The 23,843-nt window shown below is 53.3% G+C and overlaps 8 protein-coding genes across 8 annotated transcripts; 5 read left to right on the top strand and 3 right to left on the bottom strand.

The window, feature by feature from the left end:
* Positions 1 to 191: 191 nt before the first annotated feature.
* Positions 192 to 2,721, top strand: PHACADRAFT_191896 (uncharacterized protein; the record flags this gene model as incomplete). Its single annotated transcript, XM_007392025.1, has 7 exons — positions 192 to 308; positions 366 to 1,334; positions 1,387 to 1,852; positions 1,904 to 1,959; positions 2,012 to 2,338; positions 2,398 to 2,615; positions 2,673 to 2,721. The coding sequence occupies 7 exons, from the start codon at positions 192 to 194 to the stop codon at positions 2,719 to 2,721; spliced, it is 2,202 nt and encodes a 733-aa protein (XP_007392087.1).
* Positions 2,633 to 5,381, bottom strand: PHACADRAFT_114399 (uncharacterized protein). Its single transcript, XM_007392024.1, has 3 exons — positions 5,123 to 5,381; positions 3,491 to 5,058; positions 2,633 to 3,437 (listed from the first exon to the last, which is right to left on the bottom strand). Exons 1-3 carry the CDS (start codon positions 5,340 to 5,342, stop codon positions 3,261 to 3,263), a joined length of 1,965 nt encoding a protein of 654 aa, XP_007392086.1. The 5' UTR covers positions 5,343 to 5,381; the 3' UTR covers positions 2,633 to 3,260.
* Positions 5,382 to 5,617: 236 nt separating this feature from the next.
* PHACADRAFT_181524 (uncharacterized protein) lies at positions 5,618 to 11,682 on the top strand. The gene is made up of 8 exons (XM_007392023.1): positions 5,618 to 6,020; positions 6,046 to 6,057; positions 6,113 to 6,290; positions 6,330 to 9,188; positions 9,245 to 9,471; positions 9,524 to 9,620; positions 9,671 to 10,369; positions 10,422 to 11,682. Exons 1-8 carry the CDS (start codon positions 5,691 to 5,693, stop codon positions 11,018 to 11,020), a joined length of 5,001 nt encoding a protein of 1,666 aa, XP_007392085.1. The 5' UTR covers positions 5,618 to 5,690; the 3' UTR covers positions 11,021 to 11,682.
* Positions 11,683 to 12,018: 336 nt separating this feature from the next.
* On the top strand, positions 12,019 to 13,142 carry PHACADRAFT_205742 (uncharacterized protein). The gene is made up of 4 exons (XM_007392022.1): positions 12,019 to 12,127; positions 12,176 to 12,293; positions 12,347 to 12,638; positions 12,690 to 13,142. The coding sequence occupies exons 1-4, from the start codon at positions 12,036 to 12,038 to the stop codon at positions 13,043 to 13,045; spliced, it is 858 nt and encodes a 285-aa protein (XP_007392084.1). The 5' UTR covers positions 12,019 to 12,035; the 3' UTR covers positions 13,046 to 13,142.
* An 879-nt stretch (positions 13,143 to 14,021) lies between these two features.
* PHACADRAFT_205740 (uncharacterized protein) lies at positions 14,022 to 18,253 on the bottom strand. The gene is made up of 17 exons (XM_007392021.1): positions 18,095 to 18,253; positions 17,853 to 18,032; positions 17,711 to 17,792; positions 17,569 to 17,656; positions 17,463 to 17,518; positions 17,308 to 17,409; positions 17,112 to 17,231; positions 17,028 to 17,058; positions 16,803 to 16,976; positions 16,527 to 16,768; positions 16,373 to 16,470; positions 16,150 to 16,323; positions 16,059 to 16,099; positions 15,903 to 16,004; positions 15,696 to 15,852; positions 15,531 to 15,639; positions 14,022 to 15,472 (listed from the first exon to the last, which is right to left on the bottom strand). Exons 1-17 carry the CDS (start codon positions 18,178 to 18,180, stop codon positions 14,714 to 14,716), a joined length of 2,601 nt encoding a protein of 866 aa, XP_007392083.1. The 5' UTR covers positions 18,181 to 18,253; the 3' UTR covers positions 14,022 to 14,713.
* A 462-nt stretch (positions 18,254 to 18,715) lies between these two features.
* On the top strand, positions 18,716 to 19,800 carry PHACADRAFT_205739 (uncharacterized protein). The gene is made up of 4 exons (XM_007392020.1): positions 18,716 to 19,152; positions 19,212 to 19,351; positions 19,409 to 19,494; positions 19,555 to 19,800. The coding sequence occupies exons 1-4, from the start codon at positions 19,105 to 19,107 to the stop codon at positions 19,599 to 19,601; spliced, it is 321 nt and encodes a 106-aa protein (XP_007392082.1). The 5' UTR covers positions 18,716 to 19,104; the 3' UTR covers positions 19,602 to 19,800.
* A 143-nt stretch (positions 19,801 to 19,943) lies between these two features.
* PHACADRAFT_88636 (uncharacterized protein) lies at positions 19,944 to 21,620 on the bottom strand (the record flags this gene model as incomplete). Its single annotated transcript, XM_007392019.1, has 5 exons — positions 19,944 to 20,131; positions 20,198 to 20,368; positions 20,429 to 20,537; positions 20,609 to 21,270; positions 21,323 to 21,620. The coding sequence occupies 5 exons, from the start codon at positions 21,618 to 21,620 to the stop codon at positions 19,944 to 19,946; spliced, it is 1,428 nt and encodes a 475-aa protein (XP_007392081.1).
* A 985-nt stretch (positions 21,621 to 22,605) lies between these two features.
* Positions 22,606 to 23,813, top strand: PHACADRAFT_170100 (uncharacterized protein; the record flags this gene model as incomplete). The annotated part of the gene is made up of 5 exons (XM_007392018.1): positions 22,606 to 22,619; positions 22,673 to 22,745; positions 22,798 to 22,912; positions 22,963 to 23,315; positions 23,373 to 23,813. 5 exons carry the CDS (start codon positions 22,606 to 22,608, stop codon positions 23,721 to 23,723), a joined length of 906 nt encoding a protein of 301 aa, XP_007392080.1. The 3' UTR covers positions 23,724 to 23,813.
* Between the last annotated feature and the right edge of the window lie 30 nt (positions 23,814 to 23,843).

Below are 23,843 nucleotides of genomic sequence, written 5' to 3'. Positions count from 1 at the left end.
GGAAGAGAGCAGACATGAAGTCGCGGAGCAAGTGGGAGAGCGCAAGCGCCTGAACCTGCCGGTCCGATCAGGCTGAAAGCGTCGCGTTGTTCCGTTAACGTTCTCTCCACGTTCTTCAGGCTCTGGTGCTGCCTACGCAGAGCCTGCGCAATGCACCCGTGTTCTGACCACCACGATCCTTCACAACTCGCATGCAGGACGAGCAGATGCTAAAAAGATGGGATAGGATCAGTCGCCTTAGTCTCGACGCCGCATCGACCGCGACCAGCATAGGATTCTCTGCTGCGAAGAATGGAACAAAGCTCGGAGTGTGTGTCTCACCAGCTCCCTCTGCGTACTTATAACTCACTGTCTTGCTCATTTAGTTTGGTATCACTCGTGGGATTGCCTCGTCCATAGCCAGTCTCACCGGAACTGCCCTTGATCATGCCGTATTCGGGGGCAGCATTGGGGCGGGGCCAGCAGCAGGCAGCGTCGTGTCAACGGCCATATCGGCACTCGAGGCCCTCGCATTGACCCCCATACTCATTGGAGAGTCAATCACTTCAACAACTCTCGTTGCTGCACAGTCGTCTCTGACTGTTCTGCAAGCAGTCTTCCCGGGCAGCGACGAGGCCAGCTTCTCGCTCACCAGTTTTGTCACCCTCGTCAGGAGAGAGTGGAAGGAAGATATGCACGATTACGACGCTCCAGAGGCACGTTACAGCTTTAGCGAGATTATGAAGGCTTTAGTGGCATGGGCTGCTCTGCAAGGCATCACGAGCGAATGGCAAGAGAGGAAGTGGTTCAAATTCCTTCGGGAGCTGCCGGTTCAAGACGATGTCTATGACAGTCTGCCTTCTCTCTCTCCACCCCCACATACGTCGCAAGTGCATATTACGACGGACGTTGTTTATCCCAGCCACTCAGGGCAAATTATCACGGCTGATATTGGTGAGGTCTCATCTGCGCCCTCTAACAAGCCTAGCGCTGCGGTAACGATGGATCTAAACTCGATAACGTCTCTCAAGTCAAGCTTACGACGCTTTTCCAAGCTAGTCTTGGCGGGGTATGGCGGAGCAAGTCTTATCTTCTTCGGAGTCCCTCCAGTCCCTACGTCAGGAAAAACCGCACAGGCAGATGAAGTAAAGAAGCTGGCGATGGCGGTGGGCTCCTCCGAGATCGAGGCTTCTGGCGGCTCGATCCAGCTAACCTCGGCGGAGAGACAAGAGCTGGAATCGAAACCTGGAGGCTCCCAGTACTCGTGGTGGAACGTGCTTCTCGGGAAGCATGACAAGGATATTCTTCTTCACTACGCACAAGACGCACACCACTCATCCAACAGTTCAGCACAGGTGAGTCTCCGTTACATACAGCTCTTGTTATGTACCTCACTTTGACCAACAGACGCAACCTACTGCAAGACCACCGCCCGAGATAACCCCCATGCTCGATAGCAATACAAGCCTGATGCCTCGATTTTGGGTTCTCACCGACCATTCTCGTCAGGAAATTGTCCTCGTCCTACGGGGCACAATGAGCTTGAACGAGTTGGCGGTCGACCTCACGTGCGATCCAGCCGAATTCACAATCTATAGTCCCGTGAGAAAAATGAAGGAGTCTATGGACGAGCAGGAGGTGCTTGACAATTTTGACGAGGAGCTAGAAACCATACCAGGCTCCTTTCCAATAGACTTGTCGACACCTCCTAATCCACCGAGTAGGAAGACTGCGACACGTTATCAATCGTCTGACGACGACGATATATTTGAGGTGCACGGGGGCATACTCAAGATGGCTCGGGCTATGGGTGGCAAAGGCAAACCTGTGCACACGGCAGTCAGGTACGCCTTGAAGCAGAATGAGAATTACGGTAAGTAAGACGATATTCACGAATCGTGAATTGGACTAATTGTGATCACAGATTTGGTTATATGCGGACACAGCCTTGGTGCAGGAGTAGCCGCACTTCTTGCCTTGGTATGTACTCTTCGTGAGCGACCTCGTGGGTTGGCTGATGAAGAACTATCAGATGTGGTGCGATCCGCGCACTTGTCTAACACATCGCGCCTCGGGGTTGCCCGTAAACCGCCGAGTCTCGGCATATTGTTATGCACCACCGTGTCTAGTATCCGCGAGTCTATCCAAGCTTGCAGCGTCTTCAGGCCTCATCACGTCTTTCGTATACTCGCACGATGTCGTATCCAGGCTGTCGCTCGGTTCTGTGCGCGATCTGCGCAGGGCAGCCGCATGGTTGTCCCACGCAGAAAGCGAGGGACGGGGAGAAGGGTATGGTGGCGTTGCTGGACGAGCCCTGAGGGCGAAGACGGGATTTGGTAAAGACGACGATCCCGAGTGGGTACGTACCGTGTGTCTATCAGTGATAGCTACGTGCGACCCTTTTCCCCTTCATTTCAGTTTTTGGCTATCCGCAAGACACTCGAGGCCAATATGCGTATGGCAAACTTGTTTCCTCCAGGTCGGGTATTATGGGCTATACGCGACGGAGACCTCGAGTCTTCGCATCGTCTCGCCGGCGTGTCGAAGGAGCGGGGAAGCGAGAAAGTCAGACTGTTTGAAGTACAAGACGTCGAGCAGGTCTTCAACCAAATCGTATTCGCGAAGGACATGCTTAGGTGCGTCTTGCGCCAGTGCGAACGCTCATCATTACGGCTAACTATTTCACGGATTAGCTCTCACATGCCGCACCAGTACGATCGAGTCCTGCACGAACTGCTCTGACAGATACTTTGATCTTCTTCTGCCTTTTTGGCGTACACCACCTTTTCTAAGTTACCGGATTCAGGAATTCAATCGGTTGTAGTGTCACATGCACGGTAGTGTCAACATTACCTGGCCAGAGAAGCAATGTAATATATCTATGCATGCACTGCGAGAAGAGGAATGCTACTAACACAGGAAGAGTCGAATTTACAACCTCAGCATGCCATGCGCAGCGCAAACCACTTAGAGACAGGAGTACGGAAGGAGCCAAGCACAAACAGAGAAGCATAGACCAACGTGCATCATTAAAGGGCATCAGGGCTAGAATATTCTAACGTCTTTTGCTCACGAGCTCTCAGCCGGAGCAGGGGCGGGTGCCACATCACCATTCGCCCTGGGGTGGCCTCGTGTTAGGCCAGCCGCTGCAAAACCGCGTGCGGCGAAACCACCTCGACCACCTCGACCACGTCCCGGGAAGGGTCCACCACGGAAAGCGGCATTCTCTGCATTCCTCGTCTCCCTGTCTGTTGCCTGCTTGACCTCGGGCACTGAATCATTCAGTTTCTGGGAAAGTATGAACGAGTCAGTGCACTGTCATTGAACTGCGAGCTGTGCGCGCGGACCTCGGCATGTTTCTCAAGACCAGCCTTCATAGCTTCCTCATCTCCGAACTCGATATATGCCATCTTCAAAGCCTTGCCCGCGAAGTTGTTAGGATATGTTACGCGGACGATCTGTTATTGTTTGTCAACCTTGAGCTCGAACATTGTGCAAAGAGTGAACGTACTCCTTCTTTCGCTTCGCCAAAGAATTCGCGGATCTCGTTTTCCTGTGCGGGTGTTTGAAGACGCATGAAGATTGTCCACGGATTTCTCTGTGGTCTTCTGCTTGTCGGAGTACGAGCGCCACCGGTACTCTCGGTCCCAGGGGACAGCACTCCGTCGTCCCTCTTGACCTCACCAACGTCTGGCGTGTTCTTCCCAGATTTCACCCCCTCTCTCGGACTACTGACATCAATATCCGGCACGGGGCTTGCCTGCCCGCTGCCCTCGTCCTCCTTGCCCTGCGCCGCTCCATCCTTGTCCGCACGCTCCTGCTGCTTTCGCTCCTTCTTCCGCTCGCGTTTCGCACGCTCCTTCTCCATCTTCTCTGCCGACTTGTCTGACGAGCCGTTAGCCTTGTTCGGCGTTTCCCGGCCAGAGGTGGGAGGCGGTGTTGTCGGTTTCGACTTCGCTCCAGCGGGTGCGAGATGAGGCGGCAAAGGCTTCTCCGAAGTCGTGGGGGTCGCGCCGGCGCCAGTGCTTGAGCCCTTTGGCGTGCCAGTCGCATTAACATTCGGGAAGGACGTCGAAGTGGTGTTTGGTGTGGGCTCTATTGTCGACGGGGTGACAGTTTTGCGATATGCGTAGTTGAAACCCTGACTCTTGAGCTCTGCAGAGACACGACCATCACGGATATCGAGAACTAGCGATCCATACGCCGCATCACACAGATTCCAGTTCCAGCAGTTCTTCCAAGCGGGCTCTTCTCCTGGTATATGCCCGTTGGCCAGAGGCTGGTTCGGAGGCGGGGGTATACGGTCAACGACAGACAATGCTTTGTCAAGCAGTACGCGCTGGTTGTCGTCAATGACATTGTCGACTTGCGCCTTGACACTCTCCCAGACCTTCTCGAAGCCTTCCTTTCCGACGAGGAGCTTACGGCGGAAGCCTTCGAAATCACCTTGCGCACTGAAATCGTTATATGAGCAAGCGTATCGGAAGTGAAGCCCAGCAGAAATAGTCAGGTCGGCCTTCAAAACAAGCGCAAGTTGAGCCATAATCCCCTCCCGACCTGGGCTGGCATGCGTGACAAGGAGGCGCGTCTCAGTCGGATCGTAGATTCGTTGCGCAGTATCAACGAGCTCTCCGATCTGAAGGGCGGTCGTCCACATGGTGCCTTGGCCGCCGGCAATGGTCGCCTGACCGTCGCCATTGTCAAACATCTTGTGTGGCACGAGAGCACCCCCAAGTCCCAGCAAGCGTAGCTTTACGCCGCCAAGATCGAGGACACGCGTGGTAGCCTCATCAATCACGTGGAGGTTGTCGACTGCGTATGCCCCAGAGCGAAACTTCTCGAGAATAGACACGTCTTCGCATGCACCCCAGACCGTGTAAACCGGTATTTGGAGCTTGATCTGCCCTGAGAGGAGCAGAGGGAACTCGGAAAGAAGTGAGATGGTCACAGTCGATCGTATGATAGCTGGCGGATTCTCCGGTGCAAGGAGGTGTGTACGTTGCGCTGAGGGTATAAGTGGCGAGTACATCGTAAGGTGACGGAGTGTTCTGTCGTTGATGCGGTCGAGACTTGATGCCTCTACGCAGGAGACAAGCAGATGAACGATGTGGCAAGTATTGGCGAGGAGATGTATACGACGCACCAAAGAAGCCAAAGTCTCCAGTATGTATGATCGCGCATGCGTTAGCCTCGCGAGCGAGATCATTCAACGCGGAGAGACGGCCACGGATGTCTGCAATGCATAGCAAGCGTCCCTGAGCAGTATCGAAGACCTTGGTCTGCGTGTTGATCTGCTGGAGTGCGCTGGGGTGTGGAGAGGCCGCCTGCCGAGTCGAGGCACTTGCTGGGCGGGATGGCTGCATTTTTTGAGGTCGCAGAAAGAAAGAAGGCAAGAGGCCTGTGAGCTTAGATCACGGACAACAGCCCTCAGCAAGACCAGATGATGCGTGACTGGGTCCGTGACCCGCATGAAACATCCGTCACGCATATGTGTACTGGGCGTCTCTGGAGTCTGCTCAGCGTGTGCTACTTACATTCCCGCCGCTCTCGCACCCAAACTGTCATCCGAAAAATGCTTGCACGATAGCGACGACCTCCTTCTCACCCCGCCCCAAGCTTTGCGTGCGTGTGGCTCTACGGCGGGCCCTTGATTCCGCTGACCTGATCCCAGAGCACACCAGATCTTCGTGCTTAGACTCTGATACGCAACGATGAAGCCGGCCTTGCAGCCTCCAGATAGCACTGGACTGTCGGCTCTGTCCCAGCACCCCCAACGAATCTCGCTCTCCTCTCCGATATTGGCTTCAGCTATCGACCTCCCACCGAACCCGTTGATATCCTGTTCGGTCTTCATCGCCACACGCGCTCCTACTCCGACGGAACAACTGACGGCTATCGAGAATGCTAGGAGGCGTATAGTTGCAGACTACACACCACTCCCGATGGCTCAGTCTCTCCTGCCCAGTGTACATGTCACTAAGGACCGTGTCAGCTTATACCTCTTCGCTTTTGGTTCTACTATGGATGCATCGGCGGCGCAGGTGGCTTTATCTTGCTTGCAATTAGATGCCCTTGAGCGTGAGTAGGATCACTTCGTTTCCTTGAGCCTTACTGTATACTATCACGCGGGCAGCTCGGGACGAGAAAGACGAGACACCTCCTGCAGCTGAAAATGCTGTTATGCGAGAGTGGCGCCGTTTTATATCGTCAATCCTTCACTTATATTTCCTGTGTTCGTGTGGCTGAGCGGAACGGACCTTGCACAATGGGGGGGCCGGGTTTGCTTGCCCACGCTAAGCGCTGCATTCAGAGTGTGTACACGATACTCATATGTATTTTGCATGTTTCAGAATTCGACACGTACTCGTTCACACCCGATGGCATATATCCATGTTCGCTATCCTGTGCGACTCAACGGGTTCCCTGCGCTGTCTGCATACAGCAGAGAGAGGCATCCTCCTTCGCTACGCCGTCTTCACAGGCGTCTCCGACCTGTAGCCTTCCTCGAAAGCCTCTCCGACTGCCATTGGTTCAATTCATTCAAGCGGTCAGAGATAGGATTATTGACGACATTGTACGTTCATCTTCTGAGACATCCGAGAGATGGACTGGCCGACTTCAAGGAGGTTTTTTGTTAAGCCCGCTCTCTCCTGCAGACGATGGCGAATGGGGTGCTGAATGGGAGCATTACGGCCGTTCCCGGCCGTTTGTGCACTGCGAACTGCAAATTAGCCTATCTCAGACACGCCTCGTTATCCTTCCCATACTGCGAACCACTCAGTATTTGCCGCTTACCACATCCCTCAGCTTGCCTACGGGCACTCCAATCGTGCTTCTACCTCACGGGACCCCTGCCTTCTATCTCAACACATACTCAGGTGCTCTGGGGAATCTGACGCATCAATTCGAAGATGCTCTGTTTGGCCTTGGCGTAGGAAACTGGAAGAGCGCACCAGTCAATGAATCGACAAACTCCCCATGCTATCTCATTGCGTGGGTCTCAGTCCAGAATAAACAAGGCGAGGAGAAAGGTCTTCCGGTAATCTGGCCAACGACGCTGTCGGTTCTTCCGGATGGTACATGCCCTCAAGCTCGACACAAATTGGCTTACCTGCCTGACTTGCCCGCACAGTTGCTAGCTTCACCGCCTGCGGTGCCTGCACAAGCACCGCCAATCACCTTTCCACTCAGCGCTCTCAACTCGTCGGTTTCCCCTCTGCCTTCTGCCAGTGATGTCTCTCCGTCGCCTTGGATGACCACCAGAGAGCGACCCATCGCCACCCGACGGGAGTTTAGTTGTCCTCTCTCGAATCATTCCCCAACATCGGATTCGCTGAGAGCGTTCCGCTCTTTGACGATTGGCGAGAGGAACATACATGCTGTTGCGCGCGATGTGAGCACTTATGTGGATTCCATCGCGAAAGAGCGGGAAAGGGAGAGAGAACGGTTGAAGCGTGAACGCGAAGGGAGCTCATCGAGGGTCCCGACAAGCCCGCAGAAACAGGAATTTGCTCAGTCGCCAATCGTTGCAGCTGGGCACGAGCATGGACTTACACCGGCAGGCGTTCAGCAGGCCTCTTTGTACGCAACCGAAGACCGAGTTCCACTCAAACGCGAGGAATCACCGATCGCATTTGTCTCATGGGACGCAATAACGAACGCAAGCACAGGCGACACAGGTGAACCTCTACCACCGATCGGTGTAGCATCTCCTGCGGGTATTTCTGCTGGGATGCTGTCCACAGACATTGCCGATAAGCTACCGGGGACTGTTGGATTACCCAGTGGTGAGGTGGAAATGGTTGTCGACGACGACGTGGCGAAGGAGTTCGACACATTCAATGGGCTTGACGCATCATGGCCTCAATCTTCGACTGACCTCATGAACATGGATATGCCCTTGGACCACTACAATTTTGCTATGGACATGTCCGGTACCAACAACAATGAGTCTACCAACATCAACGTCGACGACGGCTTTGGGATGTTCACGGATGATGACTTCGACTTCTTCGATCGCCCTCAGCCGAGCAGTAGCCATACTTCGAGATCCGCACTGCCACTGTCTGCAGCAGCAAATCCCGATGCGCCAATGTCAGCCGCACTTAGAGGACTTCAGACGTCAGGACCCGGACCTCCAGTCACGCTCAATGGCGAGCACCCAGCTCCGTGGACGGCTCACTTCGGGCTTGAAGGCTTGACACCTCGTTCGCTTCCCGCTTCTACCCCTGGACTTCTGCCTGCTCCTGAGCTCGTTCCTTCAACCCCATTACAAACTCCATCTGTTCAGTCGGGACCAGCTACTCCGACAGTCATGCTGGATCATCACATCCACATTAGACGCAGCTCTACCAGTAGTCAAGGATCTATCAATTTCGATCCCATACCGTTCTCCCCTGCCCACAAGGCAAAAGATGGCAAATATACGGTCGGCAAATTCGCACTCCCTACACCACCACCAGACGATGTGGAGCGTATATGGCCGCACTCCAGAAGGTCGCAAGAGCCGTCTCTACCACCCATGGGCTGGAGATTTAGCTACGGTTCTGCTACTGATCCGCGCATTGCCGTCGTGCGTCGCTTAGTCGGCGCAAAGCGCAAACGTCTGGGCGAAGATGAGAACGGCCGAGATGGGCGGATGTCTCCCGCTTGGATGCACGAGCATGAGGAGTGGGCGCACTCACCATTGAGCCAGGAAGGCCTCGAGGGCGACTCGAGGACAGACTCAGATCTCGATGTTGACGAGGACGCGGCGTACGAAGATCGAAGCGCATTGACCTCTTCACGCTCTTTCACACCACCACTCTCCCACCTTCCACTCGGCCCAAGCCTAGTCGCAACAGCTTTCCATCATAGCTACTTGCTTCCACTAAGCACCCCCCTGCGTCCTCCTGGTGCGGTCACCGTACACGGTAACGTCGACATCGGTGCAGGGCCTATGTCTGTACCCACTCCAGTGTCTCCAGCCGCTACACTAGGCACTGCATCGGAGCGCACCAGGTCTCTCGAGAGTACTGTTCAATTTCTGGTAAAAGAGCTTGTGGAGAATCCCATGTGGGCAGACGCGTGGCACGCAAACCTCAGCGTACACTCCTCATTTTTTCCCAGCTCCTATATCTGGTTAGGCGATATTCGTTGTGTGATGACGATGCTACATACCGTCTCTGGTATGCACTCACCTATCGAGCTTGGAAACGCATACAATTCGGGTAAGTCTCTTGCAATAACGATCCAGTATGTCATCGCTTAACGCTGTTCACTCTAGACACCGATCTCAGTTTCCGAGAGCTCGATCCCCCGATGTTCGCTGTCGGCAAATCGGATGCGCTCATGCAAGTTCTCCCGACAGCTTTGCGATTCTGGGAGAAACTAGGCTTAAAACCTCGGAGCGGTAACAAGGATGTGACTGCCTTCGTGTTTTTCGAAGCCAGGAACGAAGCTGGGGAAGTGGAGCTGAGTGATTGGCTCGAGTCGTTGGGGCAAACCTACATGGTTGGTAACTCATGTCTGGCTCCAAGTGAGTATGCAGCTGACAATAGTTAAGACGAAGAATTTCGGTAGTCATATCGCAGGACGCGCTGCAGGATGCACCAGAGACGGCCTCGTGCCCGTACAGTTTGATAGTTTTCGGAAAACTCTTGGTGCGAAGGTCTCGCTATATCACGTGTACGCTTCACTTACACATTTTCAGTATCGTTTATGCCAGGTCTTCCGGACTTTGGAACCTCCGTAGTCATCTATATCGTCATCCCCACACACATGATCACTCTCGCCTCCGCATCCTTACGACAAATATTCTCTGCCATAAGGAAGATAAAAAAGGAAAGGGCACAGCGTGACAGGTCTCTTCTTTTCCACCTGGTCCCCGAGCCCTTCGCTAGTGGCAGCCTAGACAACCCGGCCATGCGCTATCTTAGCTTCGAGACCATAGTGGAAGCGGTGTACGACCGCATACCCGTCCTCACTCGAGGAGCACTCGTTGCACAAGGAGATCGCGTGCAAGGGGATCGCGTGCAAGGAGATCGCATGCAAGGAGATCACATGCAAGCTTTGTTTCAAGAGCCTTCATTTGTGTTGGCGAGGCCATTGTCTAGGAGGCCTACCTTCCATCTTGAGGCCCGCACAAGTACTTTGGACGTCATGGAACGTTTCTCAATCCTGCATGTCGGATATCGTGTCTCGCCTTGCGGGAAATGGCTGTTGGTCGCATGCGTAGACCAGAGGGGCGAGATGCACGAGCTGAAGGCTTGGTTGGTACCCGGTGATAATCTGGAGGCATTTGTCGTCAAGAGCGTGTGGGCAATGGCACTTAACATTGCGGGGAGAGTCAATGTCGAGTGGCGCATTGCCATCACGAAACACGGGGCTATGAACGAACTTGAGCTATGCAGTAAGTCTCTTGGCCCTGGCATATCAATGGTCATTCTAACTTCGTCGTCCAGCTTGGAGAAGCCAGCTGTCAACTGCAGAGCACGCCTCACCGCCCTCTGAGGTGCTAGTCTTGGTTGCTGACCATGGTCGCCCTTGGACCTTCTTGCTACCCGAGCACGCAGAGTATCAGAAGCCCCCGAAATCGCCCTACCGTGTTCACAAGCAGTCACCAGGGACCGTGCTGCACGAAATCTCCTCGACGTCGTTCTTCGTCTACTCTGGCGCGCCTTCATCCCTCTTACTCGATGCCCCATACCCACTTTCCCCTTCCCATCCATTCGTTCCTGACGTTGAGGAAGAGTGTGCTCCCCCCTGCTATATTGTCCGGCCGCTCGCTTCCGCTACAGTGCTACGCGTCCCTACTGGAATAGATCACACGTCTGTTTCCATGCTACACATTCATCTCTTGCATAAGACTCATCTACCGCAACTCTTGTCATTGCCAACGGAACACGCAGCCCTCAAGGATATCGCGCGAAACTATCACGACCTTTCTGTCCTGGCTAGACACAGGTGGAAGTTCAGGGCGAATCCTGTTCTTCCTTTCCATCTTGCCGCTCTGGAAGTGATAAGTACCGCGCTGGCATGCGATGAATATCTCACTGACTGATATTTTTCTCGTAATCTTTCTCGCTTGGGTTCCCTAGCTGTGGTCATTATCTTGATTGTACACCTCGACAGCTCTTTTCGCATTTGACCAACATCATCCGATACCTCACCCACACTCACAAGTCGCATCCAACACTGCTCAATACTCCCCCATAGATACTACTCATCGCATACCTACTGTAGTGTAGTACCCTAATTACGAATCATTTGAGCGGGCAGATTGTCTGTTCAAACAGTTACGCATAAGAGCTTGACCGAATAGTTATAGCCTATATATTGAACCGTATACAATAATGATGAAGAGTACTGTACATTGATTAGGAATATGAAGAAGACGAGAGTGGTAGGGAGAATGATCAATCCATTTCCGTCTGATCTCTTGGTCGGTATTTGATACCTCGACTTTCGAGCTCTGCCTCGACGTCTTCTGGGACGCGGCCCTTCACGCGGACGGCATACATCCCGCGAACATATTTTGCTAAAAGATACTGCGTCAAAACGAGTAGGTAAGGTATAGAAGCAAAGCGATGTACACGTTCTTTGCCACCGGGCAACCCAGCTTTCTTCCGGATTTATGACGGCAATTACACCATCAAAATGCGTGGTCGTACATGACTGTATTCTATCTGGTGCCCCCCTCAGCTGTGTACATAGGTTTGCGTGTAAGAATTGAGATATTGCGACTAAGAATTGAAATGCGCACCTGCATGATCTCTTCACAGTTCGGGCAGCCGTTTCGACGAAAGTCAGCTGGGGTTTGGATGAGAGAGCACAACAGACATGCTCGAAGCGCTTTCGCGCGAGGTTGGGGAGGAATCAAGGCCTGAGGTCCTGACGAGGACATGAGTGTGTATGTAGAGCACAGACAAGCGATAGTGCAAATGTTGGATGAATGGCCTATCATTATTTGCTATTGATAAGCTCCAAAAAGGTGCCCTTTAATAAATATTCAATAAACAATCTAGCCTCTGGCCGACATACCGTACGCGGCTACACGGTACACATTCGCATTCACCATGGTTCGGCGGGCGATTCTTGTTGCGGCTCTAGTGCCAACAGTCCTTGCGTTCTCGGGCACTCATCCTGTCATTGCCTGGACCTCCCACAGGTTTGTGATTCACCTTGTTATATAAGTTGTGATTGAACACTCGAACAGCTCGGATGCGCTAACTTCTGCAAGCAAGTCGAGCGATACAGAGCACTTCATTGAGAACTTCCTTTCTGACGACTCTATGTGCGATCACGATGCTGTCGTCCTGATAGACCAGATGGGTGTATGTATGCATTATATACAACGAACGGTCTCCGTACTGAACGCGACGTCCAGCTACATGCCTCCGACCTCCGTTCTCTTCCATCGTCATCCAGACTGGCACAAACACTCGACTCCTCCCCTTCCTCGTTAGAATTACCCTACACGCGCCACTATGGAGAGAATCCCTTTGCAGACATTTCGAAAGCGATTGCAAAGCGCTGCGGCTCGCGCGTGCTCAGTGTGCCTGCCGGAGAGGTAGCACCTCATCTGGAGACGTCTCCCAAGGAGAAACATGTTGTGTGTATGAGCATGCCCTCTATTCAGGGAACCTCGGAGTACCGCAAGGGACTTATGGCTGAGCTTGGTACGTAAGCGAGTCCGATTCATGTGGCTGCGGGTACTCATGTCGCTGTAGAGTCCTCGCTCGTATCAGAGTTGGAAAAGATCGCGGACACTTTCTCCAAGCACATGGTCATCTATGCTGGGTGGAGCCCCTTACTTCAGTCTCGTCAGGATCCGGAGGGCGTACCTGCTCTCGAGTTCGTTGCTCCAGTAAACCCCGCATCGCCAAGCAAAGCCGCTGCCAACGACGGCGGCATTCTGAAGAAATATCAGCTCCTGACTCCTGGCCTTATTATTTCACTTTTTGTTGCTTTGTTCGTCCTCATCCCTGTTGTATTTCTCGGCATCACGTCTCTTGCGAGCATCCAGTCTCCAGTCAGACTAGACGCGCTGAAGGGCTTCAATGCTGCGGAAAAGAAGAACCAGTAACTGTCGCTGTAGTACACGCCTTTGGAATTCTATTATACCATCAGCTTTAACGGTGCGCTGCCTCCTTCACGCCGCTTGCTCTGAGTGATACCTTCAGATCATCAGCGCTCGCGCTCATTAGTCGCTGATACATCGCTGCAGCGTCATTACGATGTGTCATGGGCGTTCAGTGCCTCTCGTTATGTGTTGAAGATTCCCATGCATGCCGCTGGCCGCTGTAAGCGTGGCCCTTCATTCGTAAGTAAGATTCCGTACCATCGCGTAGAGCTCATCGCGAGAGCATTATTGCTGACTGAGATGATTGGAGAGAGATCGTTATCCAATGTCTGAACTCACAAAAGCTGTATAAAATGCGGGCGGCCTTGCGACCGTCTCCTCCAACATCTAATTCTTTTCACTGGTTCACCTTCTCCTGAGAACAGAAATGGTTTTCTGCTTCCCTCTCAAGAGGCTATTCAAGCACTTCGATGATAACGACGTCTCGTCGTCAAAGACCTCTCTCACCAAGATTCAGACGCGTCCTACCCCTGCCGCCACAAGCACCATCCACGACAAGACGGCCAATGCACATCATCCAAACATTGCTATCGTTATTTATAGCATGTATGGCCACATCACAAAGAGTGGGTCTCGTTGGTGATGTCGTCCGGTTCCTCACTGACTTTAACGGCAGTGGCAGAAGCAGCGAAGAGTGGCGTTGAGAAAGCTGGCGGACGTGCCATAATTTACCAGCATGTGTTCTTTCTTATACTCGTTTTGTCTGTATTCTAATGTTATACACTGTCAGAATCCCTGAGACGCTTTCAACGGAAGTACTCGCGAAGATGCACGCACCGGCGAAACCAAATTACCCCATCATCTCTCCTGCGGACCTACCGCAGTTTGACGGCTTCATCTTTGGTATCCCGACACGGTTTGGGAACTTCCCTGCCCAGTGGAAGGTTCGCACCCCCATGTTCAATTTCATGATGCACTTCTGACAGAGACTCCGCACAGACATTCTGGGATACGACTGGCCAGCTTTGGATGCAGGGTGCACTAGCGGGCAAGTACGCCTCGGTCTTCGTCTCCTCAAACGGACAGGGCGGTGGGCAGGAGGCAACGGTTGCGAATGCCCTCTCTACGCTAGTACACCACGGTATGCTCTACGTTCCTCTGGGATACTCAAAGGTCTTCTCCCAGCTCACAAACATGACTGAGGTGCACGGAGGTCCGTATCAATTCTCCTCTCGTTCTTTCCCGGATGTGTTAACATACGCGCGATATTAGGATCACCATGGGGCGCCGGCGTGTTGGCCGGTGCCGACGGTTCACGGCAACCCTCCGCTCTTGAGCTCGAAACCGCAGCTATCCAAGGACAGCAGTTCTACGAGCTTCTTTCGCGCATAGCTTTTTGACGATTAGACAAGGTCCCCTGAACCGTCAGATACCGCCTTTGCGTTCGTGTATGATATGTAATTCTAATTGCTCCTAGATTCTGAAATACTTAACGACACCCGATGTACGACTTGATATAGTAGTGCGAAACGTGTGGAGGAACAAATTAGAGGACGCGAATATCCAGACTCATGCAACGGGTAGACGTAGGAGATACAGGCTCGATCGTAGACTACAGCTCGGGGTTGGAATTACGTGTGAGATATGTTAGAAAATAGGGCTACTGCACGTTTAGAGGTCCTGCGACCCGTGTGCGTCGTACTCCTCGTCCTCGTCGCTATAGCTGTCGCGCACATTCCGCAGCTGGGTTCGCCGCCCCGAGAGAATTGACAGATCGTCGTCGTCTGACGAGCTCTCACTGCTCGCCATTGCGACCGGCTGTTCGCTCTCCTTGGCGCCGAATATTCGGCCGCGGTTTCTGATGGACGAAAAGGGGGAGAAAGACGCAGTACGCAGCCGTTTGAAAAGTGCGGATGGGCTCGCGGGCATAGACGTGCTATTGGCGAGAGGTGACTGCGAGACTGGCGGCTCAGGCTGCTCGATAGGCTCGCGGTCAGGTGGAGGGTCTGGCGTCGCGGCGCCATAGTCGATTTGAGGAATGTCATCTCCACTGTCGCCTTCCGCGTTCTGATACGATGTTATCCACGGGCGCCGGGCTGCAAAGGCACGGCGAATGTCCTGGGCAGAGATGCCTGTGGATATTGCGGCTGAGCCATTGATGTGTGCTGACCGCCGGCTGCGACGACTCTGAGGCCTGGTGTTGCCATTCCGGAAGTCCGCTTCAGTATCAGAGTCGATAGCCATGGGTGAATCCTGGCTCTGGCTCTGAGACAAGCCTGGTATAATAGGCGGGGGAAGCTGTTCTTGAGGCTGCGACTCGAGTTTCTGCTCCGCCCGCTCCTGTGCCCGAGTGCGCATTGCTCTCCGAACCGCTTGACGACTGAGGAAGATCTGCTTCTCTAGACGATATCTGTTCTCGATAATATGTAACTAGTCGGTAACGAGTCAGTCACATTACTGACGACGTAGTTTGCACGTTTGTTCTCACCTTTGGCCATGTCACAAGTTGACCAACGCGCATCATACGCTCAAGTTCTGAAGGACCAGGGTCGCTTAAAATATTGACCCAGTCCCTGAAACGAGTCCTCGGCCAGATACTAGAAGGATAAGTGAGACTCGAGGGCCGGTCTGCGGAAGACGGGAAAGAACTTACGTGACGGCCCCGTCGAAACGTTGGAGAAACACACTCGACCAGTCCTGGCCCAATATCGGCGGTAGCAGGTCTAGGTCCCGTATCACCTTGAAATTCTTGGTCAATTCAAGCTTAAGCCACTGTTCTGCTGCAGCTAGTAAAAAGTTGCCCCGCCAGCCTAGACAACGCGTTAGTTCAACTGATTGTAATATTGGCTGGACGACTCGCCTTTGCCCTTGCGTGTTGCCACAGGTTTACCCGCGGAACCTCGAGGGGCGAAGAAGAAGAGATGCACATGTGGGTTCGCTTGTGAAACAACAGGATGCGTGGCTGATATGGAAACCATGAGCCTAAGCAAGCTTATTACGCGAAGCTGCAGCCTACCATTGAAGTACAGATTGAGAGATTGCACAGGAATATCAACTCTACATTCAAATCAGCCACACCTCAGCCATTGTGTATTCATGCCACTGACCTCAGTGAACCATCTTTGAATTTGCTACCCCAGTTCCATGGCACTAGGGACCCGTCCTTCAATTTTTGCATAAGCACCACAGGGTTCAGAATCCCAGGAACGGCAGCTGAGGCTAATAAAGCACTCCAGATGACTGTGTCTGGAGCCGTTAAATAATTGAGCAACTTCGTAGGTCTGGTACAATGTCAGCTAACACGAAATGACGATTAAAGGACGGACTTACGAGTGACGGTCTGCTGGAATGACTGAGACGTTCAATATTCTTCCGGTGCGCATATAAGCTTCACGGAATGTCATAGAGCCTCTCGTGAAGAAGGTCGCCTGCAGATATGATATGTATCAACACTATTTTCCATATAGCATGTGGTGAAACGTACCTTCCGCGCCCATGCGACGCTATCAAATCGCGCTCCGGTCGCCCAGAACCGCTTGAACCATACTTTGAAAGGCTCCTCGCACGCTGTAATACGGTCTGCCAGTTCTGGCACAAGCAGCTCACGCAGCTCGTCGTCTGTTCGGGTGCAGGCAAGTGCAGCCACAAGGCCTCCGGCAGACGTCCCAGAGATGACACGAGGGAGGAGATTTGCATCTAAAAACGCCTTGACAACGCCGAAGTGGTCTGTAGCGCAAAATGCTTGTTAGGAGGGTCGTACAATGCAAAATTGACATATACTCCCAGTAGCCAAAGGTTGCTCCACCGGACAGACACAGTGCGGTTATCCCGAGGTTGGTGTTCGCATTCTTAAAGAAACGCTTCTTCTCTTCGTTCGTAAGGTCCGGGGTTTCGCAGATAAACTGCAAAGCTTGTTCCTGCTCGGTCACGTAGGCTGCCCAGCCGAGGTGAGCATGTCTATGGTATCCCCATCTTCCAATCGCACCTTCAATTAAATCCTTCGTACCATAAAAAGTCTACGATGAGCTCGTCAGTGACTGTTCAGAGTACAGGTTCAAATGGTACACACCTCGCTATACAACCTGGGTGACTCCACTCCAGCAAAGTTGGTTCGTACAGATGTCTCCAGGACTCCCAGAACGCCGCGTGCATCTTTCTTCGTCCTGAGATTCTTGAGAGTGCGGAGAACCTAGATCACATACCATACTATCAGTACTGGTCTGAAGCGATTCCAAGAATCGCTCTCCGTACCAGATCATCCTCACCTTCCGTACAAGCTTCCAGTCATAGTAAGGATCATCGTCTATTGTCTTCCACTCGTCGAAACGCAAATATTCGTCCAGAGCCAGCGCTGCGTCTTTCCATTCCTAAGGGCATGTTGATGAGTAGCTGTGTGCAGTGATACACGCGTTTTGCGAACCTGGTAAGTATGAGCATTGCGCAATCGCTTCCTCAGCACTCCTTTACGACCGCGCCCTACGGTGGAGTGAGCGATCTATCATCGACGCGACTGTTGCACTACTTACATGCTATCAGCCACTCTTTCGTGTTGACAAGCTGGCGAATCAGCACATACATGCCGAACTCGAAGGTTATGAGCAAGAAGATTATGGTCTACAAACAGTCGATGAGTATGCGTGCTAGGTCAGAGTGTGTCTAGGAACATACGAGCAGTGGCCACCGCAAGATGAGAAACATCCACTCTTGCCCCTTGGTGTTTAACTTCCCGTTGGCTGTCTTTTTGCGCTGCCTGAGTGAACGCGGTTTATAACAAGTACTATGGCGCTGAACGCTGTCAAGAGTGTCATACCTTCTCACTCTTTGATTCACGGGGGCGAAGTCCGAAAGCGCGGAGACCTTCCGCACGCGTTGACCGGGCGCGCCATAGACTCCAATCTGGGGAGAGGCAACAATCTGAGGGCTAGGTATTTCGTCTGGCAGCCCGGCATTTTCATCCGTGTTCAGGGCCTGTTCGAAGGCTCGCATATGCCTTCACAAAGGGTACGTATGGTCAATATCAGTCACGCTGAATTTGTAGGCGGGCCGACATACACTTCATCGACATAATCTGTGTAGAGATTAGGGAGAACGCCATTTTGTCCAGAGGACGAAGAAGCATGCGCATAGTAAGAGCTCATTGAAGGCAGCTGTGATGACGATTCAGAGACAACATGGAACTGGGGACACGGCAAACGTGAGCTCGGTGCCCGCGAGAGCCACCTTGTAGGCCCAGCGCCCGGGTTCACCTCGGTCACTCATACGTCACAAGGCGTCACAGACGCGTCCTCGCGGTTGGGTGGTCCGAGCTCCAAGCACCTACCTTCTGCAGGCTTGCGCATTTGCACCTATCCGACACTTGCTTCCTGTAGAACCATAGACTCATCTTCTGGCGAATCACTGGGCGGGGAACATCGCGCATCGGACCGTGTGTGTCAGAAGGGAAACGAAGACTCTCAGCGTAATCAGTGTCTGGACATGCGTGTGTTGTTGAGTCTCCCTGTTAGCATTGTTCCTAGATCAACCCATTTTCACTTTCAATTTACGAGTCGACCCACAATGGTTATCTTGATGAGCCCTGTACATATGAACGAAAGATGCTACATACATAAGTCTAGCGCAGTATCATTCGCCGACGAGTCATCATGCATCAAGATAGATGACGAGACCTATTGTGCAACTTGGTACACTACTTCCCTCAGCGCACCGCCGTCATGAAGCTCCGTGATGTCTGGTAAAGTATCAGATGACATTTCCCATGTCAATCAATGGCATCTCGCTCTGCATGTCGCCCAGCACCGCTCAATAAGATCGATAGCACACCCGCCTCTGCGCTTTGCTGCGGGGCAGTGCGGTGGAGACATCACCGGCTGCGCTCCCGTTGCCACGGCTGCTCCCTGCGTATGGCTTGGCTGTGACACAAGCGCGCGACACTCAGGGGGCCTTCGCTGATCGATGCATCAACGGGCTTCTGGACTATATAAGACCCCTCGAATCCGTATCGATATTCCCCCAGCTCTCAGACTCGCCATCACAACAACGTATTCTCGCACGCACTAGACATTATGGCTTGGTTCAGTCACGAATCCGACGAAGCTCAGGCCTGGAACCAGGTACGTCGTCAGTCTGTTGTTTCTAGTGTCCAGTTCGAAGCTGACGGCAAGTGCTATAGGTCCAGAACAGTGAACACAAAGCGCACCTGTCCCACGAGCTTATCGCAGCCGCCGCTTCCTACGAAGCCGCCAAGGCGTATGAGCAACACTGCGAGCGCAACGGCAAACCCCAGAGCCACCAGCAGGCCAAGGAGGTCCTGTGGGTTAACCCCGGTGTCCGTCGTTTGGCATGTTTTACTCATAAATACCGTGACAGTGCTGCTCTATCTGGTGCCTTCATCGACCGTATCGTCGAGACCAAGGGTCTTGACATGGTTGACAAGCAGAAGGCTAAGCACCATGGTACGTATCGTGCTCTGCTAAGCTTGCGGTCTGCAATGCTGACGCGTGCTTTCTCCCCAGCTCACGAGCGCAACGTTGGTGCATACGATGCTACCGAAGGCAGGTGATCAAGTATTCGCGCCATCTGTACATCACAGTCGTATCATTATATCAGAAAAGGAACGGTGTACAGTATCGATGTAACACATTCAATCATGAGAAGTCCCAGCGAGCAGACCATGCGTAAACACGAAACCCTTGTTGTGATTTGCCCTGCTGTCTCAGCCCCGAACGGGTTTCACGTTGGTCGCAACCAAGCAATTGTGCCGGCGCGGGGTGCCGGTTCAACGTTCAACGTTCAAATGTTCAACGCCGGAGCCTTTGGAAGATAACAATAGTGTTTATATCATGTCTCAATTTATCGGCAGGCTACTCAGGATACGCGCATATGTACCATCCTATCAGCACGCTTAATTGGCCTTGTTCAACCACTTCTTCAGGTTCAGCTGCCCTAGCGTCTCGACAGCGTTCTTTACTTCCGTGCGATCAATATCGCACCGGTACTTGGCAAATTCACGTCCAGTGCCGACCGCCGTTGGGGCAGTCGCAACAAAGACCTTGAGTGCGACGAGCTTCTCGAACGCCTGTAAATACGTCTCTTGCTGTCAACGCTACGTTTGGACGGGAATTAAGACGTTACGCACCCCGAAGAGCACCTCTCGACTGCAGCGTACCATACCAATGCCACCGCCATCGACGGTGACTGGCGCAGAGAGCGACACGCGCACCTGATCGCGGAATGCCTCGTGCAGCATCTCGAAGGTGAATGTCTCGTGTCCAGACGTCCTCGCGTGCATCGCACCGATGAGCAGGCAGATTGAGGGGTATGTTAACGCTGCAAGACACGGCTGATGCGTTGGCAAACCCCGAAACAGAGGGAAAGAAGAGCACTCACAGGTGAGGAAGGAAAATCGCGGCGGGGCGCGCTGTTTTGCGACTGCAGAGGCAAATGCAGAGGCGCTTGGGTATGGTGAGGAGGGTTTGAGTGTGGGTATCGTCGAGACCTAGGGGAGAGCTCAGTGGCAGGGCTTGCATGCAAGGTACCTAGGTGACTTGCCAGCAAACGGCTTAGGACGCGCACATCCTTCGTCAACGAGTACGTCTCCCTCAATAGTCCAAGCACCTGCTCTTCTTGCAAGAAGTTCGCTACCGCCTCCTTCCACCTCCCACTCCACTCTTCATTTTCAACGTGCGCGTGCGCACAAAGCGCCTCCTTCGCGGCTTGGACCCAACCGTCAAACTTAGTGTGCGCTGCCGTGCGTAGGATGCGGCCAGAGAAGCGGCTCTTGACACGTTTTTCAAGCATGTTGACGGTCTCGACGCGTGTTGTGACGCCGATAACGGCGATGCCTTTGTTGCCTGCGACAGCGCGGCAGCTCTGGACGGTATCGAGCAGGCAGTAGAGGAGCGACTGGCGTGCATGCAGCGCGAAGAGGTCGAAGGCGTCGAGGACAATGACCGTCGGGCGCGCGAGGGTAGGAAGCATTGCAATGAGAGCAAGCAGATGCGAAGGCGGCGGGAGAGCCACGGCGGTGTCACTATCTAGTTTGCTTTCGACGAAGGGATTCTCGTCGTCCGCCGCAACATCGTCGCCATCTGAAGGAAGTAGTGAGTGTCCTGTTTGTACCGCGAGCTGCCATGCAATCTCGCGAATGGCGAGCTTGTCAGTTGTCTGAGCATGGCCGGAGAGGCGAATAACAACAGGCGGCTGGGATAGTGAAGATATCGCTCGTTCAACTAGCTGCGAGATATTTAGTAGTCATGTTTGGTCCGAAGAGACAACATATACTCACCTGTGTTTTGCCACTACCCTTCGGTCCGACGACGAGACAGCTGTTACCTTCGCCACGCTCCACAGTGCCTTTGAGTAGATTCCGTAGTTGCTCATAAGCAACTGCATTGGTCGACTGCTGGGCTTCGTCTCCATCATCTGGTATCTGGGATAACACTGATATCTCGTGGAGGGCTTTGAGGGTAGCCTTCTTTTGTGCTTCGAGACAGGACCCAAGATCAGCAGAGAGGTCCCGGCTTGGCGACGCCGTGAAGTGTTTCCCTCTGTGCGGAGACTCTATTGACGTAACCTCCATAGGAGGCACTGTGCGAATATAGTTGGATGAAGCACCGTTGTCTGATTCTACCTGGGGAAGAGGAGAATACGGGCGAACTATACGCTTTGATGAAGGCCGCGCGATTGAAGAGAGTAATACTCGAGTCGGAGTACTGTCGCGAGGAGCATGTAGTGTTTCTGGAGAGACAATAGTTTTGCCAGGAGAGGTGACTCTAGGAGAGTTTGCGATGTTGACAATGTCCCGCATCCTACTTGGAGTGGGAACTTCAACAGCATCCAGAATCATACGCGGGGTGCCATAGGCAGAGTTAGCACGTACAGTCCTTGGTGGTGTGCGCGGATGGGGTGGTGGAGTCTTCTTTCGCGGGGAGAGAAGAATCTCATCCTCCGACTCTTCTTCCGCTGCCTCTTGTATGGTCTCGATGGTCACCTTGGAGGTACTTGCGAGAGCAATTACGAGAGGTGGGCTCTTCTCCGCTTCGAACTTCTTCTTCAGCGGTGCTTTGCCTCGCCTCCGGGGAGCCGTAGGTTCTGCCTTCTCAGGCGAGTCGTCCGCCTTTCTCGCTCTCGCAGGCTGGGTCTTCCCACTACGTCCGCGGCGGGCAGTAGCCCTTGTAACGCGTAGAGACAACTCATCGTTCGATCCGTTTTCTTCTGCCTGTTCAACCTCAACGGCTTTGCTTCGTTGCGTACCGCGAGCGGGCTTCGGGGGAGCAACTGGCTGTGGTTCTACACTGCCAACGCGTCGACTGTTCCTCGTTACGCGTTTAGCTGGAGGCTCCTCCGTGGCAGTCGCAGCCTTTCGCTTGGGAGCCATTGAGAGTCAAGCAGGATATGTCAGCACAGGACGACGCAGGAAGATGAACGGGCGACCGCGGCCACATCGCGATCCATTGGCACACGGTCACGAGATTACCGTAACACTTAGTCACGTCACTCATTCCGCGAACGACGGTCGCGACGGGCCGCAGAAAGGCATCTCAAACCAATTACCTGCCCCAACAATGGGTGTCACTGGGTGTGTTCTATGGCTCAGTTTTCTTTGTGCACTCCTCAATGCTGTTGATTTAGGCTTGCACGATATGTCAACGCTCCTACTACTGGTGTTGACCTCATATCCATGAACATAACACGGAATCACCAAGTACATTCTACACTGGGGTTATTCACAGCTCTTGTTGAACATTCCATCTCAGGGTGTTGTCCGTGGTAAATGGAATATCAGCGTTAAGTCCTTCCGCTCTGCCCTCGGATCAATACCAGGCTTTCAAGTTCACTCAGAGCGTACCATGTGCGCATTAACCATGAACGGTGTGTGTACAACCCTGATTTGTCCTCACGGGCATTTAATTCCCTCACAGATAATGTCTTTGTATTGCTTGAAGACCCCGCCGCGCCCCAACGATCCGACCTCTTGCAGCCCCCAGAAGGCCAGGCACCCATCCCTCTCACAGGCCCCGGAGCCCCTACACATTATCGGACCACATTCCTGACACTCAGTCCCCCTGGTGCGCTTGAGCAGCTTCTATCGCAACTACGCGCACGTTGGGCATCCGTCCGGCAGTCTGGCCCTGCTGGACCCTCGCAGGCCAGCCACCTAAGCGGACAGCAACTCTCTGTTGAAGGCCTCGTATATAGTATAGGGACCGACTTCATTGTACGAGCCGGAAATGTCATCTTGGCAGGAGGTGCCGTGAAAGGTATGCTAATTGAGGTAAACTCTGCCCATCCGCGGGGTTATGGCGGCACACTGATTTGGTATGGCATCCAGGCTGAATATCTGCCCCTCCCCACCATGCACGCCGGTGCAGATGGCACGCTTGAGCTCCTAAACAACCTTCTAGTGTCTTGCCTGCCCGAAATACCAGGCGCAAACCTTACGGCAGTGACGATCAGCGATGCCATCTGGCAAGAACTGCTGTGGGACCGCGAACGGGAAGAAGAGCAGCAACAGCAGGCAGCAGACGGCAAGCCACCTGAACAGGAAGAGTCAGACGACATATTTGTCTCTGGGGACGAGGGTCTGCCCGCGTTCCGCAAGGGAGACTGGATAGGCACTGACCGCGACCAGCGGTCCGCGTACCTCATTATGGGTGCGCTCAAGTCCGAAGGACTTCTGTAGTACTACACTGAACATACTGTACGTAAATTTTCAGAATGGAGGCAGCCACGCTGCTTGTGTTCACTGAATGAATATTCGATGAATCTGGGGACGCTTCGAGACGCGCGCCTATATGCCTAA

The sequence above is a fragment of the Phanerochaete carnosa genome (assembly GCF_000300595.1).
Source record: "Phanerochaete carnosa HHB-10118-sp unplaced genomic scaffold PHACAscaffold_2, whole genome shotgun sequence".
NCBI lineage: Eukaryota > Fungi > Basidiomycota > Agaricomycetes > Polyporales > Phanerochaetaceae > Phanerochaete > Phanerochaete carnosa.
Note: the sequence above shows the minus strand (reverse complement) of the source record. Positions and strands in the feature narration are given on the sequence as shown.